The sequence below is a fragment of the Centruroides vittatus genome, unplaced genomic scaffold (genome assembly GCF_030686945.1).
Source record: "Centruroides vittatus isolate TY-2023 unplaced genomic scaffold, ASM3068694v2 contig_370, whole genome shotgun sequence".
NCBI classification, from domain to species: Eukaryota; Metazoa; Arthropoda; class Arachnida; order Scorpiones; family Buthidae; genus Centruroides; species Centruroides vittatus.
This window is the reverse complement of record NW_027122193.1, coordinates 1,709,334-1,728,506: the sequence shown is the minus strand read 5'-3', so window position 1 is coordinate 1,728,506 and position 19,173 is coordinate 1,709,334. Positions and strand designations below refer to the sequence as shown.

At 33.5% G+C, this 19,173-nt stretch overlaps 1 protein-coding gene across 1 annotated transcript in view; it reads left to right on the top strand.

The window, feature by feature from the left end:
• The window catches only part of LOC136975299 (ATP-dependent RNA helicase vasa), an 83,574-nt gene that overhangs the window by 8,954 nt on the left and 55,447 nt on the right, over positions 1–19,173 (top strand). The window contains exons 2-3 of the mRNA XM_067270341.1: positions 4,292–4,321; positions 17,703–17,731. Coding sequence (XP_067126442.1) covers positions 4,295–4,321; positions 17,703–17,731 — 56 coding nt within the window. The 5' untranslated portion in view covers positions 4,292–4,294. The remainder of the gene's footprint in view (positions 1–4,291; positions 4,322–17,702; positions 17,732–19,173) is intronic.

Below are 19,173 nucleotides of genomic sequence, written 5' to 3'. Positions count from 1 at the left end.
AATCCAATTTTTAACAAAGTGCAAATTCAAACACTTCTTCTCTCCATTTTGTATTCCAACCACTTCTGCCACTATACATGTTTTTATAGAATAAAGAATAGATATCTCATGAGAATATGTATAATTTCAAGTACTGGTATTTCTTATTTATAAGAAGTTACACAAATTATTTCAAATAAAATATTGATATTTTCCTGGGTGTACTTGAACCCTGTTCACAATATAACAGATTCTCAGAACAATGAATGATTTCCAACAGCTTGTGATTGTTGAAACAAGATTCTACTGTAATTGGTTTTTGTTCAATTTTAAAATGGTTCTGAAACCTAATCTTCCAGAAGTTGACCTTCATCTAATGTGGATGTTGAATCATGCAACTACTACAGAGGATCTATTAGGCCTCTGTTTTTTTTTTTTTTTTTTTTTTTTATAAATGAATGTTATTTTATTACATTTCAAGGGACCTCACGTGATTACAGGAAAGTTTAATTTGAAAATTTCAGTTATTTAAAATAACATGATTACAGGAAGCTCCACAATCCACACACAAGAATCTGCAATAACATGGGACAAGTGGGCTCTACTAAGATTCCTGAGCAAGAAAATAACACAAATCATATTGTCCAATACAGTAAAAACCTTCATCATATATATAAAGAAATAGCAGAAGAGAAGGGGATCAAATTAACATACACAAGGACTGAGACAATATATGAACTACTTAGAAATGATAAAGACAAGCTGAATAACATGAGTGCCAGAGGTATATAAAATACCAATCAAAGACAATAGGTTTGATAAAGACTTGGTGTACATAGGATCAACAAAAAGGTCACTACAAAAAAGATTAAAAGAACATAAATATGATATAGACAAAAGTAAGAATACTACAGCATTGGCAACATATGCGTCAGACCCGGATATACATGCTGACCTAGGGAATGCTATCCTTATAAAGAAATCATTCCAAACAGACCATATAAGAGAATTGAAAAAATTGGAAATACACAAAGCTAGCAGAGCAGGGAACTGTATAAATTATAAAGACAACAATACTGTATCATACGAATGGCAATATACATATCAGAAAGATTCACAACAAAATTGACATCTTATTCAGAGAATTTTGGGATAAAATATTGGTATGCAGACAGTGAATGTATAATGGAGTAGAACATAAATAGCCAAATTAATTTGCACCAAATAATTCAAATGCTTGAATAAATTGGCAGTTAATTTTTGAACTCTGGTCATTCCATTGGTAGAATATTATCGAACCTGAAGCAGATCTTGATAGAGATGAAAACGTTTGTTCATGCAAGTAAATATTATTATATTTTACTGGAAATAAAAAGGCTTTGAAAGGGCTATATATGAAAATAGTTTGTTCTATACTTGTCATAGAGAAAATAATCTTTTTTAGATCTTTCTTTACATTCTGAAAAAAAGAATCATGGCTGTTCACCCAGTAGTCAACCAGCAGTTGCAAAATTGTTTATGGTGGCCAACAACTGGATTTTCCTTCAAAATTCACAAATGTGGCAGCTGTGAAATGATAAGTGAGCTCAATAGACATTTTGTAGGAAACATGCATCTGATAACATGAAGCTCTTGCTATCTTCTAGAGACTCACTATCTCACTGTGTGGTCGGCTATCAGAAAGGTTTTGTGCACTAATTTCCATATCCACGAGAAAAGCAACCTGTTGTATGTTGTTGAGAAAGGTGTTGTCTTATGATGCTTCCAATAAAGATGGCTTGCCTAAACCTGCTTCAGTGGACCAATTACGCACAGATTTCAGTTTACATGGTTTACTGCTGGAAGTCGTCAACAATAGGTACCCCTCCCTAATTATTCTTTCAATACTCATTTAAACTATAATAAAACACTATAATTGTTCAAAAAGATTAAAACAATGGGATTGGTAATATTTCAAAAAATTTTTTTTTGGTAAATTCTAAAAATAAAAATTATTCTCGGATTAAAATACGAGTAAACTATTCTTAACTATTGTAAACTATTCTTAAAACTATTCTTTTAACCAATTTTGAACAATTTTCTACTAGCGAGCAAATGATTAACAAAAAGATACTTGTCTTACAACAAGATTTTGGTTGAAGTAACCAATCAATGCCGAATTTTCGGGCTAGAAACGGCTATAGCAATATTAATAATTTTAAGATAATTTGGTACTAGAGTTAGGCGTTAGGTGCCATCTCTTGCTAAATTTAATAATTAGAATTTTAATTAAATAATTTTAAATAAATTTAGGCCTAACTGGAAGAGAAGAATCGGCCCAAAGCAGGATTCGAACCCACAACTTCTGCTCACCGTGCAGATGTGTTGCCAATTATGCTACCTGGACCTCCGGTCCGATCTCCCCTTCCAGTACATATAAGCTTACGTTACGACCATCGACGGCCATTACAATGCCTGCTGGGGACACATTAAGTGCCCATGTCCTCCCAAGGCACTCAACCGGCCATCACAACCCTGGCAAGGTGTATGTATATAAATAAACAACAACTAACTCGTTATACATAAAGTAAGACACCAACCGATGCCAAATTATTAGGCTAGAAACAGCTATAGCAATATTATAACGCCTAACTCTACCAAATTATCTTAAAATTATTAATATTGCTATAGCCGTTTCTAGCCTGATAATTCGGCATTGGTTGGTGTCTTACTTTATGTATAACAGGTTAGTTGTTGTTTATTTACAAAATCTTGTTGTTTATTAGATTCATAACTTCCAAGTGCATTTCGCTAACAAAGCCTTATCAGTGGACAATTGGACCTCAACAAACCCGTTCACTTTATACTGGTAATTCTTTCCCAGCATGCATCCATGTTTATACCGACATTCTGGTTTATCAAATTTACATATTCAGCAATACAAAAGTGTTCTTATTACCCTTGCATGGTTTATAAACTGTCATGTACTTGTTTACAAACAAAGTCCTACGTTGGAGAGACCGGAAGAAAGCTTGAGACACGTCTGAAAGAACACGAAGCTGCGATTCAGCTAAAAAGACAGGAGTCACCTTGGTACCCACACTGTAGTAATTATCATTGTAAAATCGACAGGAATAATGTAAAAATACTGTATAAAATAGAAAACTGTTTTAAAAGAAGGGTAATAGAACACTTGTATTGCTGAATATGTAAATTTGATAAACCAGAATGTCTATATGAACGTGGATGCATGCTGGGAAAGAATTACCAGTATAAAGTGAATGGGTTTGTTGAGGTCCAATTGTACACTGATGAAGCTTTGTTAGCAAAATGCATTTGGAAGTTATGAATCTAATAAACAAGATTTTGGTTGAAGTATAGTACCTTTTCGTCAATCATTTGTTCACTAGTGTAAATTGCTCAAAATTGGTTACAAAAGAGTAGTTTTACTCTTATTTTAATCTGAGAATAATTTTTATTTTTAGAATTTACCAAAAAAATTTTTTTATAATAAAATAGTTCATTTAAAATATCAGAAAAATTAAAGAGAACTACTACATAAGAATTTTTTAACATTTAACATTTTTTTAGTATATTATACTGAATATAATATAAAATTTTCATGTTTAGAGTTTTCAAAAGATAAGAGAAAAACTGTTTGTTTCTTTAAAGTGCTGTATCATAGGATTACTCACTCTGTTTAGGCAAGCACTTTGCTTGCATATTTTCTTAGAGCACCCCAAGTGAATTAAACTCCACTCTGCTGGTATAAATATAATTTTTCACTGTGGATATGAAGGACAGAAGGCAACTACGCAACTGAAATGAATCCCAAAAATCCTTTTGAGGGCATATGTAAATTACCAGAACATGCCAAAATTTGTATGAATCGTGGAGGAATTCATTTTTGGAGACTGATACTGAAATAATTCATTTTTACTTTCTGGGTTCTGTTATTTATAAGAGGGAAAGTATGGGAGCCGTCAAAAATTACCTACCAAGATTTTTTCCTTTTTGGACTCAAGTGACCTTGAAACATCAGGTCATCAGGGTTCAAAAATGAGCAAAATAATTTGGAACATTTTCTGTATTTGTAACATTGTTTAGTTTTAATTATTGAAGACTTAGAGCACCTATTCCTTTTATCTAATTGGTTTTTCTTTATGGTAAAAGTTATGTAGGATAAACTTCACTATTCATGAAGTTTTAGATTGCTTATAGACACATTTTTTTAAAATATTGAGGATATTTTTTCTTTGTTGTTGTTTAATCTGTTAGCAAATATTTGTCAATTATTTGAGAATTTTAATTTAGAAAGTTTTTGTACTTTCAGAAAATGTGGGGTGCTACAGATATGAGTAATGTAAGTATTATTTCTTCTTACAATAATAATTATAGAATAGACATATTTTGAAACTGTGCTGGTAATTCTTGTTGTTTCTTAAACTCTATAAGGTACAGAAAACTTTTGTGTATATATTTTATTTTATAACTGATTTGTATGTATTATGTATTTTAGTTGGCTGAAGAGGGGCCTATGCAGCCCGAAACTTACACAAATACAGGTGTGTGTGTCGACTAAAATAAATTTAAGATGAACATTGCCAAGTGTCCGTGTATCTAAACCTTATAGAGTTTAAGAAACAACAAAAATTATAGAATAGTTTTTTATATAGTCTCTGAAAGGCCATGCCAAAAGCCAGAAATATAAGTAGAAATAGTAATTTGAAATTTTGAGAGTATTTATAGAATTAAAAACTCCATCTTTTGCATGTGCTGTTTTGATTAAGTTATCAGTTCAACAAATTTTTACTTCTATTCTCTGAATGATGTATACAAATTGTTTCATATATCTTGCCTAGGCAATTCACGATACTTGGTTGGGACTGGAAGTTTTATGAAGTTCAAAGCCTCATTTTGATAGTACACAATCTTGTCAGATTTGTCAAACAATTCATTCCCTTTACAGTACTAAGTAAATGGACTTGTTACTACTGCTATGCATTTTTATAGCCTGGCCAAGATTTATGAAACAAGCTGAATGCAGATGTCTATGTATAGTCATATAATGTTACCAATATATTCACAATATAATAAAATTTATTTTAAATGTTCATTAAATGCACATATTTGATTTAATAGAATATTGTGTTGTTAAAATTTTATAATATAACCAATTAAGTTTATCATGATAAATTTAATAGCATGTCAGTCTTTATTATAGATTATTAATGTTTAAAACTAAGAAAAGTAATTTATTCTCTTACATAATCAAAACTTAATGCTGACTCCACCCTCTCCTCACGTTATTTTGCACTGTCCATTATCTACATGGATTTTTCGTTATTAAGTGATATTTAAGGTGCAAGTGTGCACTTGCACCTTAATACCGCTATAAAAACAGAGAACAGACAGAAGAAAATCACTCAACTTAAAAGTTAGGGTGTGTTCACATTATGCAGGCAGGACAGGTTGCATTAGAGCAGGTTGCATGTTCTCAAAGTGGGCGATATTGCCCCCCTTGTGGGTGGTGAGTAAATCTAGGGGGTGTTGGAGGAAGGGGACTGAACAGTGACCAAAGGCAAAAGTTGGGGTCACTGATGGGTTAAGGGGCATTGGGTATAACTTTATGGAACAAAGGGGCGGTGGATTGAAAAAGTTTGAGAACCTCTGCATTAGAGGAAATCCATCTCTCATTCCACTTGCAACATTTCTATCCTTCCACCTGAACCAACAAGGTCACTCACTAACTAGTGTTGTCAACCTCCTGACATGCCACTCATTAACAAAAGTTGTTTTTGAGGATTAACACTGTTGTTTGTACCCCTTTCTCTTAAAATAGTAGGCACAACTTAATTTTTTTTACAAATTGTATAATTTACAGTATGTAAGCCTGGCATGGTCTTTTTGAATTAATACAGTATAATATCAAGTTTTCAGTTAATAGTATTATTTTATTAGTACGAAACTAATATAATTTAGTTATACAAAGGAAACAATTTACATCAGTTTCACAAAATGAACATTTCTGGATTCTGTGTAGTACTGATTTTGATTTGCCTATGTTGTGAAATTGTCATTTTACATTTTCCAATAAGATATTAACTCATTCAATTTTGGCTTAGATAACATTAGGTAAAGATTTTAATGTCATTTTGAAGATTATTTAATATTTTAAACTTCCAAATAATGATTATTAAACTTAGATTATGGTTTAAGTGCATATAGTACAACCACATGCCTATGCTGATCAGCTAGCTGTGTTAGCTTCGTGCTGCCAATTTAGCTAATTTTTTTGCTAGATTTAATGGATTTATGAACAATCTAGCTATGTAAATTACCTAAATTATAATGGCCTAGCTATTTTTATAATGCTATCTAGATATAAGAAAACCAAACAATTTTAATGGAAACAGTATGCTTTGAATATTTTTATTAAAATGTCTAGCTATAAATTTGAATTTTGAGTTGGCAACACTATTTCAGCTAACTGTAGTTAATCAGTCTGCTTTGTGTGGTTGTCGTGTGTGTTCTTGGTTTAAATAATGAAAAATATTATACTTTCAACAACTTTAGTTATTGTAAAAGCTAAAAAATATTTATCTTTCAAGTGGTTATATTCAAGTGTAGTTATACACAATACATCATTCTTCTGCATTTCTAGCAACAATAAAAATACTTTTTTCTTTGCCCTGAGAAAATATATAAAATATTAGAACAAATAAATTGGCTGAAATCCAGGTTTGTCAAAGGGAAAAAAAACTCCAAAGATTGTTTTAAGAAACTGCAGAAAGCGTGTGGAAACTAGGCACTGACTAACGGAACTGTTATAAGCTGAAATGGAACAGTTCTGAAATGCCCAATACAACATATATGATTAACTATGATGATGATTAGTCTGGAAGACCAGTGAAGAATAAAGAATCTCAAATTTCTCTTTTGGAATCATTTTTACAATGAATCCTGCAAGAACTTTCTGTACATGTAGGATGTAGTCACAATGAAACTTGTACAGTAACATTGAAAAATGACAATAATAGGCTTATAATAACAACTAACTGGGCTGATTTTAATTAATTAAAAATACAAAACCAAAAAATTCAGCAGTAAAATGTTGATTTAATAAACTAAAATTTTTGACAAACGTAAGTTGTGAACTTCAGGTTGAAAAGAAATTTGGAAGATAGAACAGAGTGCATAACAACAATTGTATACACAGTTCAAAAATACCAAACTTAGCATATTACTGGTTGCCTCCTGATATGTGATTGATGTCAAAGTAGGATGATGATATAAGGATCTCCTTGCATGAGGAGATATATTCTGCTTCCCTATAATTAATTGCTGTCTTTAAATGATGCCTTGAAAATTTTCAAGTTGGACCAATTAGAGCTGGATGTATAATGGAAACTTGGCCATAAGCTACCTTGATGTCATTTTTGCTCATGTAAGAACTCAGGTGGCAGAGGATAGGCCCTTTTTAAGAGTATAAATGCTCCTTAATCATTTCTCCAATGATCTTTTAGGGGTTCCAATGTAAACTAGGTTTTAGTTAAACAGTTTGTCCTTAAGAGGAATGGAATAGAACATGGAAGTGAATTGTAATTTATTGGATTCTTTGAATTTTTTAATAATGAATAAATAGTAGGATTCCATTTGTATGTCAGGTTACTATCCTTGTTCTTAGAAATCTGTTGTAAAGATCAGAGAAGTAATGGTTAACATGTATCACTATATTTTGGACATTTGCGTTGTCAGTGGACTGGATTTGGAAACTCAATTAAAACTGGTGATTTGAACAGTACGAAGGCTATTTTTTAAATAAGGTCAGTTTTTTAATAAGAAGAAAAATACTGTAAATATCATTAAAATATATTTTTTTCCATATTCTACATACTTCTATCTACTTTTCTACATAATTTCCATTTTGTTTAAACATTTGTCATACCGCTCAACAATTTTTTGAATTCCGACTTCAAAGAAATCTGTCGCCTGTCAAGAAGCCCAATCCACGACTGCAGTTTTCACTTCTTCGTCGTTGAAATATTGACCACCAAGGAACTCCTTTAAGTATCGAAACAAGTGAAAATCACTGGGTGCAAGGTCTGGACTGTGTGGATGATCGTATCGAGTCAAAACGATAAAGCACTGTTTAATCTTTTTGTTTTGTGATCGTCAGAAAGCAGTCTTGGAACACACCGAGAAAACAATTTTCGATAATTCAGTTTCTCCGAAACAATGGTATACAAAACTGATTTTGAAATCTGTGGAAATTCAATTGATAACATTGAAATCGTGAATCGTCGGTTCTCTCGAATTTTGTTATCCACATCACGAATCAAATCTTCAGAAATCGGAGAAGGTCGGCCAGGGCATGGCTCATCATGCACATTAACTCGCCCATCCTTAAACATTCTTACCCATTTTCGAACTTTACTGTCACTCATAGCATTATCACGGTAAACTTCACAAATCTGACGGTGAATTTCCGCTGCTGCCAAGTTTCTTGCATTCAAGAATCAAATAACAGATCGTATCTCACAGTCGGCGGGAGACTCAATTTTCTTAAACATTTTAAACTTCTACAGCTCAGCATACAGACAGACGATATGGCTGCAAATGGCGTCAAAACGCGCGCCAAGCTTGCTCGGAGCAGAAGCGCATGCATACTGCCGTGATTGCTCATTATTCTCACTTTCATTCACAAACGGACCTTATTTAAAAAATAGCCCTCGTATTTGTGATCTGTGATCAGTTGAGAGATGTACTTAACCCATTCTATTCAGGAATGGTGTAAATAGGTGGAATTTGTTATGCAGTGCATTTTTACAGTTTTTGGGTAATTTTTTAAATCGTGATATTTCGTTTCAATATCGTGCTGTATTCAATCTGTTTTTTGTGTTTGATTAAAAACATATTACAGTTTACAATTGTTTAATTTTTAGTTTTATACAAATTTAAAATAATAATAAAACTTAAAGTTTATGAACAAAAGAAAAAAAATTAATTTACAGAGAATTGCTGCTCTTTGTACATCTATTAAATAGACACAGCTGTCTTCTTTTAAATAAAACAAAATCTAGCTCCCTAGCTAGAACAGGGAGAAGTTATTGCCATTATTTACACTGTCTCTAATTACTTAGCGGGAGAGGAGTGATTAGTTAATTTTTTCCTGCAATTATGCAATATCCGGAAGTAATGAGTTTCCTGGTAAATTTTACAGCTAGATGCTTTTGATAAGAATACTTGTCTAAGTAAAGTCAAATAACATGAAAACTAGTAGAATTAAATCTCTAAAATGAAGAATATGGCTATTTTTTAACGTTTGTTTACATTCTGACTTTAATCATGTGGATTGGTTCTTTGTGGGAAAATGTGGGACCAGATGGTTCTGAAAAAAAACAAATAATATATATGTGATTCTAAACAAATAGACAAAACTTATTCAGTAAGCAATTCATCATAACTTGAAAACATCACAATATGGCAACTGAAATGACACACTAGTGGCCAAATTGAATACAGGTACTCCTCACTTTACGACCTATCTGCTTAACAACAACTCGCACTTACGACCAATCGAGTTTCGACCTGAAATTTGGGGAATCCCCTTTCTCAGCTTGAGTGTTGAGAAATAGGCTTGCGCGTACTATAATTGTCTTATAGTACTATAATAGTCTTTTTATGAATAAATTTGAAGTTTGTTGCATAATTTGTATAATTTTACAACAATTCTATATTCCCGACGCATGCTCCTCGCTTAGCGACCAATTCGCTTAACGATGTAGTTGTCGGAACGGAACTCAGTCGTAAAGTGAGGAGTACCTGTACACTTTTTTTGTACTGTCATGTATAAATGACTTTACAATAATTTTTCTTTTGGCTGTTGTTAATACAAATTTAAATGAAATGTGGATGAATTATTTGAGAGGCAACTGCACAGTTGCTTAGATTGAAAATTTGGCTGGATTGAATTTTTATTTTGTGAATGAATATATCATGTAAAAGTTTTACAAGTGCAATTTTAATCTCATTCAAATACCTATATTACTTGCAGTTGTGTGGCACAATCATGCTACTAATATATACATGCTATAGTCTGTATTAAATTTCTTCTATGCTTTGATGTGGATTGTATTTGTTTTCATTAGTTAAATAATTACAAGGATCTTTTGGGAATCTGTAATTGGAATTGTCCATAAGTTATGCAACACTATTTTTATATATTTGAACTACAAATGTACAAAAATAGCCATTCCATTCCTTCGAAATGTGCCATAACATGCTGCACATATGCCTTACATAATTTTGAAAGTAGATATCTTCAACTCTTATTTGTACTAAGGAATTGTATACAGGGTATTGAATGTTACATTATTTGGTTAAAGTTTACCTTGGTCACTTCAATGGCCGTGTTTCCGATGGATTCCTCCCGGAGGGGAGCCACCGGCAGGCCGCAGATTCTTTAATATCACTAGTTATTGATTCACAGTAGTTCTTGAACAAAATAAAAAAAGGAAACATTACTAAGAATGTAGTTAACCTAACCGAAGCACTGCCATTGGGATTACCAAGGTAAACTTTAACATTGTTATGTAATAAATGATCGTTGTATTTATGCTTCTCATTTCTGCTAAAAAAAGACAGAACAAAATTTGCTGTAACTAACGGTCACCATACTAGTTTTCGTTCTTGCTTTTTTTCTCACGGGAGTTATGAGATTTATTTATTAATCATTTAACAGTGATTACAGTCATAGAAAATGTAAAAAAAACTAGTTAAAACTAAATTATGAAGCATTCAAATAGTAATAAATTTACAAAACATAAATGTGAGCAAACTTAAAAAAAAAAATACTGTGGGGTGATGACATCCATCACTGCGCCATCCATCCTGCCCACCTTGAAATCCCTAGATTTTAAGATTACTTAAGTTTTCAGGCAATCTAAATAGCTGATTGATGTTTTGAGTAAACATTCCGTCCTTCGTTTTTATGTCGACTCTGACGTGTCCATCCTTGTCAGAGTGGGTTCTTATAATTCCGGCAAAATCCACTTTGTAGGTGGTATATTCTTTTCTTTGACAAGAACTAAATCATTGTACTGTAGGTTTCTTCTTTTTTTTCCTATTTTGGTCTATTTTGTAGTTGGCTCAAGTACTCCAAATGTCTTGCACCATGCACTGGAGTAACTGCCATGGGATAATCAATTCAGCGTAATATGCTGAAGATCAGGTTCTGGTAAAGAAGTTAGGGCTTCCCCAAGAAGGATGTGCACTGGAGTTAATGCTGATAGTTCATTTGGATCTTCACTGATTGGTGTCAGAGGTTGTGAATTCAAACAAGCCTCAATTTGATAAAATACAGTGATTAATTCTTCATAAGTAAGAATTTGATTGTCTATGATTCATCTCATATGCTTTTTAGCAGATTTGATACTTGATTCCATAATCTGCCAAAATGTGGGGAATGAGGAGGAATAAAGTGCCAGCTCATACCTTGATTACAACTAGTTGAAATGACTTCCTGTTTAGTACTGTCTTTATTTAAAAATTGCAGTAACTCTCGAAGCTCACTGTTAACACTGACAGTTTGTGCCTTTGTCACTAAATATATCGGTGACAAAGGCACAAACTTACCTCTTCTTGAAGTAAACCTTCTCAAAGCTGCTGTAAAAGCTGCAGTTGTCAAGTCACTTATGACCTCAAGATGGACTGCCTTTGTAGCCATGCTAAATATGATTTCCAGTGTTTTGTTGTTGTTCCATGTGACATATTAATAGGAAATGGTCCTGCATAATCTGTTCCAACTTTTGAGAAAGGTCACAGTTGCTGAACATGATACTGTGGAAGGACACCTATTTGTTGACTTACTTCCGAAGCCTGATCTCGAAAACAAACCATACAATTTTTAGTATATCTCTTTACTGAATTTCAAGTATGCGGAATCCAGAACAGTTGTCGAATTTGAGCTATCAAGAGATTAATGCTCAGATGAAACAGCAACTTGTGAAAATATTGCACAATGATTTTAGTGGGGTGGTGTTTCTCTGGTAACAGTAGTGGATGTCTTGCATCAAAACTAATATTTGCATTCTGTAGTCTGCCTCCAACTCAAAGACCGCACTGCTCATCAACAAATGATGCAAGTGTGTGTAATCTGTGTTTTGAGTTATTTGTTTTAATTGCTTCAAAAACATCTCTAAAGCAAACCTGCTGTACATGTTGAACAATGCAGATCACAACATGTTTTGTTTCTGTTGGAGTTAAATGTCCTATTTGTCTATTTTTCTTTCCTTTCTTACAGTTGTTAAATCTTCTGCAATAAGCAAGAATGCATTGAAGTTTTAACCATGAAGAAGAATTTCTTATATTCAAAGGATCTTCCATATCAGTTTTGCCTGTGGAAGCGGCCGTTGTCTTCTTTCTTTCTTCGTCAACATCATAATAATTGATTGTATTTCCAAGTTAGTTCCTCATCATAAAAAAACCTTTGTCCATTCCACCATTGATCACATGAGTTTAATGTAGCTGGGTTAAGCACACGTGACGCATAGTCTGCAGGATTATCTTTGGATTTAATGTGCTTCCAGTGTTGTGGAGGAAGATAAGTCTGCCTCGGTTTGCCACAAAAGTTTTCCAATTTCTAGGCTCACTTTTAATCGAAGACAAAGCTATAGTTCAATCTGACCAAGCAATTTGCAAATGTTGATTCACTCGATGCATTAGCTTAGCTAAGAGTTGTATAGCACAGAGTTCCAATCTAGGAAGAGTCACAACCTTCAATGGAGCCACTTTAGTCTTTGCACAGAGTATCTTGATTACAACTTCTCCCTGAATTTGTTGCCTGCTGTACATGACAGCAGCATAAGCTTGTTCAGGTGTGTCAGCAAACCCATGCAGTTGAAGTGGATATTTTCTGTTAATAGCATGACATGATATTTTTATTTCTATTAATGTTTGAAGTTTGGCCCTAAAGCCCTTCCATTGTTCTGTAATGACTGTAGGTAACAATTCATCCCATGGTGTTTCAATTGTCCAAAGGCGTTGGCACATCATTTTGGCCTTGATTATGACTGGTGCTAACCAACCCAATGGATGAAATAGTCATGCAATGTCTGAAATTACAGTATGCTTTGTAGGTGGTTGACTAGAGAATTTGCACAACACAAAGTAAAATATATCTTCCTTTGTTCCAATTAAGACCTAAGGCCTTCATTGAGTCAGATACCTTAATGTGATTATTGTCAGTACTCTCAGATTGTTGTAAGGCTGATTTGAGATCCACTTGTGAAGATACAAAGATGCTAAATAAAGGACAATTTTTAAGCTGTTGACACAAATAAACTGCTTCCTGGCCTTCATCTCTACCTGTCATTAAATCGTCCACGTAGAAGTCACATTCAACCACTGTCGATGCTCCAGGAAAATATTCTCTTTTATTGATTGACAGTTGTTTCAAGGTCCTTGTAGCTAAATATGGACCAGTTGTGGTACCATACATTACTGAGTTTAGTTCATATTCTTTCACTGGCAATTCTGGTAATGATCTCCACAAAATGCATTGCCGCCATCTATCTTCATTGTTCATATATATCTGTCTGAACATCTTTTCTATGTCTGCTGATATAGCAATTTTCCATGTATGGAAACGAAGTAAGATTTCAAATAAATCATCTTGGATTTTCGGTCCTACACAGATTTGTTCATTTAGTAATTTATTGTTCGATGACTTGGCTGAGGCATCAAAAACCGCATGGAGCTTCATGGTTTCTTTACTTTCTCGTATGACGTAATGATGAGGTATATAGTAGCACTCTTCAGTAGTTTATATGACTTCAGACACGTGGTGTTTATTTTCATACTCATTCATGAAATCATTGTATTGAGTACGAATGTACGAATCTTTTTCTAGCCTTCTTTCCAATGCCTGAAGCTGATGGAGTGTCATTTGCTTGGAATCTCCTAACGTTGGTCTTTCTTCCCTAAAGGGAAATGAGATTGAATAGCGTCCAGTTTCTTGTCTTTGATGAGTTTTTTGAAAACGTTCTTCAGAGTTTGTTCCTTCTGCTGACATTTTTGTGTTGCTTCTACCTCTTCGATTACCCAAAATTGTTTCAGTATCAGTATCAGTAAAATTGTTTTATCTGTGTTACTTGTAACAAAGTTGCACATCACCTTGTCTTCAAGCTGCTGGCCCACAGGACCAGAAACTACTCATCCAAACCATGTGAGCTGTAAATAAGGACAGTTTGACTCCTTCACTATTGGAGTGGATGTTAAAACATCATGATGATAATCTGCCCCTAATAGAATGTCTATTTCACAAGGCTTGTTGAATGCTGAGTCTGTTAGATCTATATTTTTAATGTGCTTCTAGTCTGAAATGTTAACCTTTACTGCTGGGAGAATACCTGTAAGCTTCGGTAATACGAATGTGTTAATTTGTAAAGAGAACTGGTCATATATCGACTGAAGTTGTAGCTTCACTATACCCTTCGTAACTCCAGAATCTGTTTGACCCAGACCTACAACTCTTAATTTTCCAGTTTCTCATGGCAATCTTGTTCTTTGCACAAATGCCTCACTAACAAATGATGACTGTGATCCATTATCTAGTAGTAGTCTGGCTCAATGTTTGGTCCCAAATGAGTCAATCATATTAACTACTACACATTGCTAACAAGACAGTTTTTTGTCGAGTTTCAGATGCGTGGTATGTAATAATCACTTCACTAGTGTTGCAATTTGCTGTTATACAAGATGCTGTGTTTGATGCTGTAACTAGAGCGGGAGACTTGTCTTCATGTATCATGGTGTTATGTTATCATGGTGTTCTTATGACAATGCATGTAGCTGTAGATTTACAATCTTTCACTGAGTGATTACCCTTAAAACAGTTAAAACAGAGTCCAGCATTCTTGATAGTGGCCTTATGAGTTTTCACGTTCTGTTTCTGGAATGCTGGACAGTAAAAAACATGATGTGTTTCCTTGCAAACTGGGCAACTTAAAACTGTCACATTATGAGCTTTGCGTGTACTTGACTGTTTTCCTATGTTTTGTTGTGTTTTTTGTTTCAACACATTGCTCACGGAAATCTCTAGAAAATATATCTCTGCTCCAGAAATTGCTTCAACTCATTGAATGTAGGGAATGTAGTCGCCGTAGCCTTTAATTCCCACTGTTTTCTTGTTTCATAATCAAGTTTGTTGCTTTGTAAAGTACTATTTTTAGTATCTTAGGAAACCGACACTAACTGCAGCTGGTAAAACTTCCGTTAATCTGATGGGTACTTTACGTGGATTCGAGATTAGTTTGCCAGGCCTGGGCTTTTACGCGTGCACCAAAAAAATTAGTAAGAATAACGACAAATATCAAGTCAAAGCAAAAGTTTCAAATATATTTAATTAGTAAATCGAATTTAACTATGTACAATTGTCTATAATCCAAAACAAAATTTATTAACGAAAATCAACAAGTCAACCCGACAATAAAATTCAGCTACTTAGCTTAACTTAATCTTAATTTCCCTTTGAAAATTTGACAAACCAAATACTTAAGAACTATGAACAAAACCTCTTACGAACTAAACGTCTATCTGTCACCTCACTATACTAGGAACCTGTTTCCTCAATCCTTTCGCTATCGTCAAATCAAATTCCTCTTTAAACACCTTGGATCACCTAATTCTCAATCTGGGCTTCGCCTCGAATCTTTCACACAGTAGTACACCTCGCTCTGGAAATCTCCTTGATCAGGAATCACCTTGATCGTCTTCGGTTAGCATGCTTGTTTTATGCTGTGAGGTGACGTCACAATTCATCTAGGTTACTCCCCTTATTTACAAACTTAGTTTTTCTACCATCAAATTTTTTTCTGGCAGCTTCAATTCTCTGACAAAGTCTTATAAAGCGTTTACAAAGCATTTAGCACAATTTTCTGGGATGTTTTGACGGTTTAGTAAGTATTTCTTTTCTAGTGAGTGTGGGGATTCCCCTTTCCATTTTTTTTTCTGCGGGCTGTTTATCTCCGCTGGGCAGTGCAAGTGCGCGTGATTTTTCCTATGGTGCTCGTTCTTTCGTGAGTTGGTTTATTATCTTATTTTTTGGTTACTAATAAGAGAGTGGTGGGGAACCTTTGTCCTAACTAAACATAAGCCCCAAACAAAATATAATAAAATAAAAATAACACTCGGACTCAGTTCCTTACAGCTTAATGTATAAACCAAAATGTGATCCCAATGATTTGTCAGCAATTTTAACACTGCTAATGCTCTGATATGTTTTACAGTAGGGTCTAGTAGTCATTTGATTTCATTTGCTGAATAAATCTTTGCATGTGGCTGTTGAAAAAGAGCCTTAAGATGACTGTTAATAATCTGCCGTTCATTTTCATATTTATCTTGCAGTGTCTTCCATGCTTCTGTATAATTACCATCACTGACTTCAATGGAGTGTAGGAGTCGTTCAGCTTCTCCCTTTAAAACTGATTTAAGGTGGTGAAGTTTTTGTGCATTTGTTAAAGTTGCATTGTTATGCACTATTGCTGAAAATAAGTCTATGAACTTGACGGAGATTATTTAGAATGGATCAAATGTTGGTAGTTTAATTTTTGGCAATTTTATTGACTTGGAGCTTGCCTGCCTTTCAAATGATTCATTTGACTGTCGTGGTGATGCTTGTGTTGATGTCTGTTATCGGTGTTTTTTCATCAATTAATAATGATAATTTGGATCATACTTGAATACATTTTTCCTCTACTACTTCATAATTTTTGTTAAGCTGTTGATTGTTCATCTGTACCATACATGATTATATTGTTACTTATATTAAGATACTCTTTCCACGTATTGTCTAATAACGTGGTTCTTGTGCTAAGAATATGAATAATTGCATTTTGAGCTTCACTACCAAAGGCAAAATTATGTCTTGTTATGCTTTGTTTAATAACCTTACAATTCCTTTTTTGTTGCGAGATGTCCATGATGAATACTAACTTGCAATATGCTATATTAAACTAGTACGGTTACGTTTACTGAACAAATCCTGAGACGACAAACTTTCTACTCACTAATCTGCTTGGTATTCCAATCAACACAATATCCATTAGGTTAGGCTTAACACACTGTATCAAAAAGTTTCTTGGTGACGTTCCTCACTATAAATGATTGCTATTCTTTGTTTTTGGACTTAATCTGCCTCAAAATTATGTTATGTAATATTATGATCGTTGTGTTTATGCTTCTTGTTACTTCTAAAAAGAGACACAACAAAATTTGCTTTAATGGTCACTATACTAGTTCTCATTATAGCTTTTTCTCACGAGAGTTATGAGACCCATTTATTAATAATTTAAGTGATTACAATCATAGAAAATTTAAAAAAAAAAAAACTAGTTAAAATTAAATTATCAAGCATTCAATCAGTAATAAATTTACATAACATAAATGTGAGAAAATAACCAAAAAAAAAAAAAACACACAATATCTAGGAGGTGGCGACATACATCACTGCATCATCCATTATTTTATTACACACAAAGCAATGATACAACCAGTACAGTTTGCTAAGCATCTCTTTCAAAACAAAATTGAATCATTCCCAAGGATTGAGATCCTAGCATTATGTAACATTTTTTACAAAACTGTATATAATAAACTAAAATTATTAAATATCTAACAAAATTAATAATCTAATAAATATTTAAGTTAGAAATTTAATAAATGTAATTTTTATTTTATTTCAGAAAGGAGGAAGTTTTGGAAGAGGCTGTGGGTATGTATTTTAACTTAAATTCTAAAATGCCAAAGAATTGTCAAAATTATAACTCTGTGGTAATTAATATAATTTGGCACTTGGTAGAAATTCACATTTGACATTAAACATGTTGACAGCTGCATGCTGGAAACTTTTGTCGGATATATAGATGGAAATTTGTAATGGAAACCCATGATGGAATATTGTCAGAGTTTGAACTGTATGCTGTAAACCCTACCGAGGAGGCCTAAATTTTGTGGCAAAATGCATTTAGGGAATCTGAAAGTGTGATAGTGTTTCTCTGCAATTGGGTTTGCTTTCACCTTTTTTAACTTTAACTTTTATTTCATTATTGATATAATTTAGGAATTTGGAGTTACCTACCCTCTGAAAGTCAGAACAGAAAGAAAAATTGATTTTTCATGTATTTTTCTACAATACAATTATTGTTGTTGTTATAAAGGATTAGAGTGCTGTCTGTTATGTAAACTGACTTTGCCCTAAGGGTTGAAAAGGAAGAAAGGCTGGGAAGAACTTAAGATGGAGAAAGAAAGAGAAAAATTGATTGGAAAGTGGGAATGAAGGAGGAGAAGGGGGCTCCAAGAGCTGCATTGGAATTTATAAGGATGAAAATTATACAAAAGTTACAAAATGTGATGAATACATAGATATTTACAAGAATGTATGGGTTACAACATAGAAAACAAAGAACAAAAAATACAGTAAAAACAATAAACAAAAATAACAGAAATAAAGACATGTAACATTGCAGTGAAAATAACAATAAACCAAAGCAGTAAGTAGGGCACAAAAACTTCACATACAGTCAGAGGTGGATGGGCAACACAATGTTCTGTTCTTGTTCACTGATGGGAAAATTGCAGACCACAATTGGGGTGAACTTTGACAGCCAGAATGATGGATTATCACTGCTGCAACTGTTATCATAGCAGTTGTTTTCATCGTTGTTGTTGTTGTTGTTATCAGTAGATGCTGATAAGTCATTATTGTTCATTTGGTTGGGCTCAACATATGTTGACATAAATAGGTGATCTGCGTGGGAGTCCTGGTCTTGGTGATGAATTTGTTGAATGTCCTTAAAAGGGTACTGTCTGTGACTAAGTCCTTTTCATTAGGAGGCCAGCTATAGCCAGCATGGAGGCATGATGCCTTGAACTCGGTGTGTTGATTTTCATATTTGGTACACTTGTACAAGAAATGCTTTACGTCGTCTTCTTGGTCATTGTCGATATCACAATTTTTATATTTTTGTGATCTTGAAACTGTGTTAGTAATTGTTTTGGTCTCTTGAACACTATATAGTGCAAACACACAAATACTTTGCAATCTTCACCTTAAGTTTATTCAGTTCAGTTGATCTCTCAATGAATGTTGCCATTTCCATTTTTTGACTTGTTTTTGTAATCTTGAAACTGTGTCGGTAATTGTTTTGGATTACA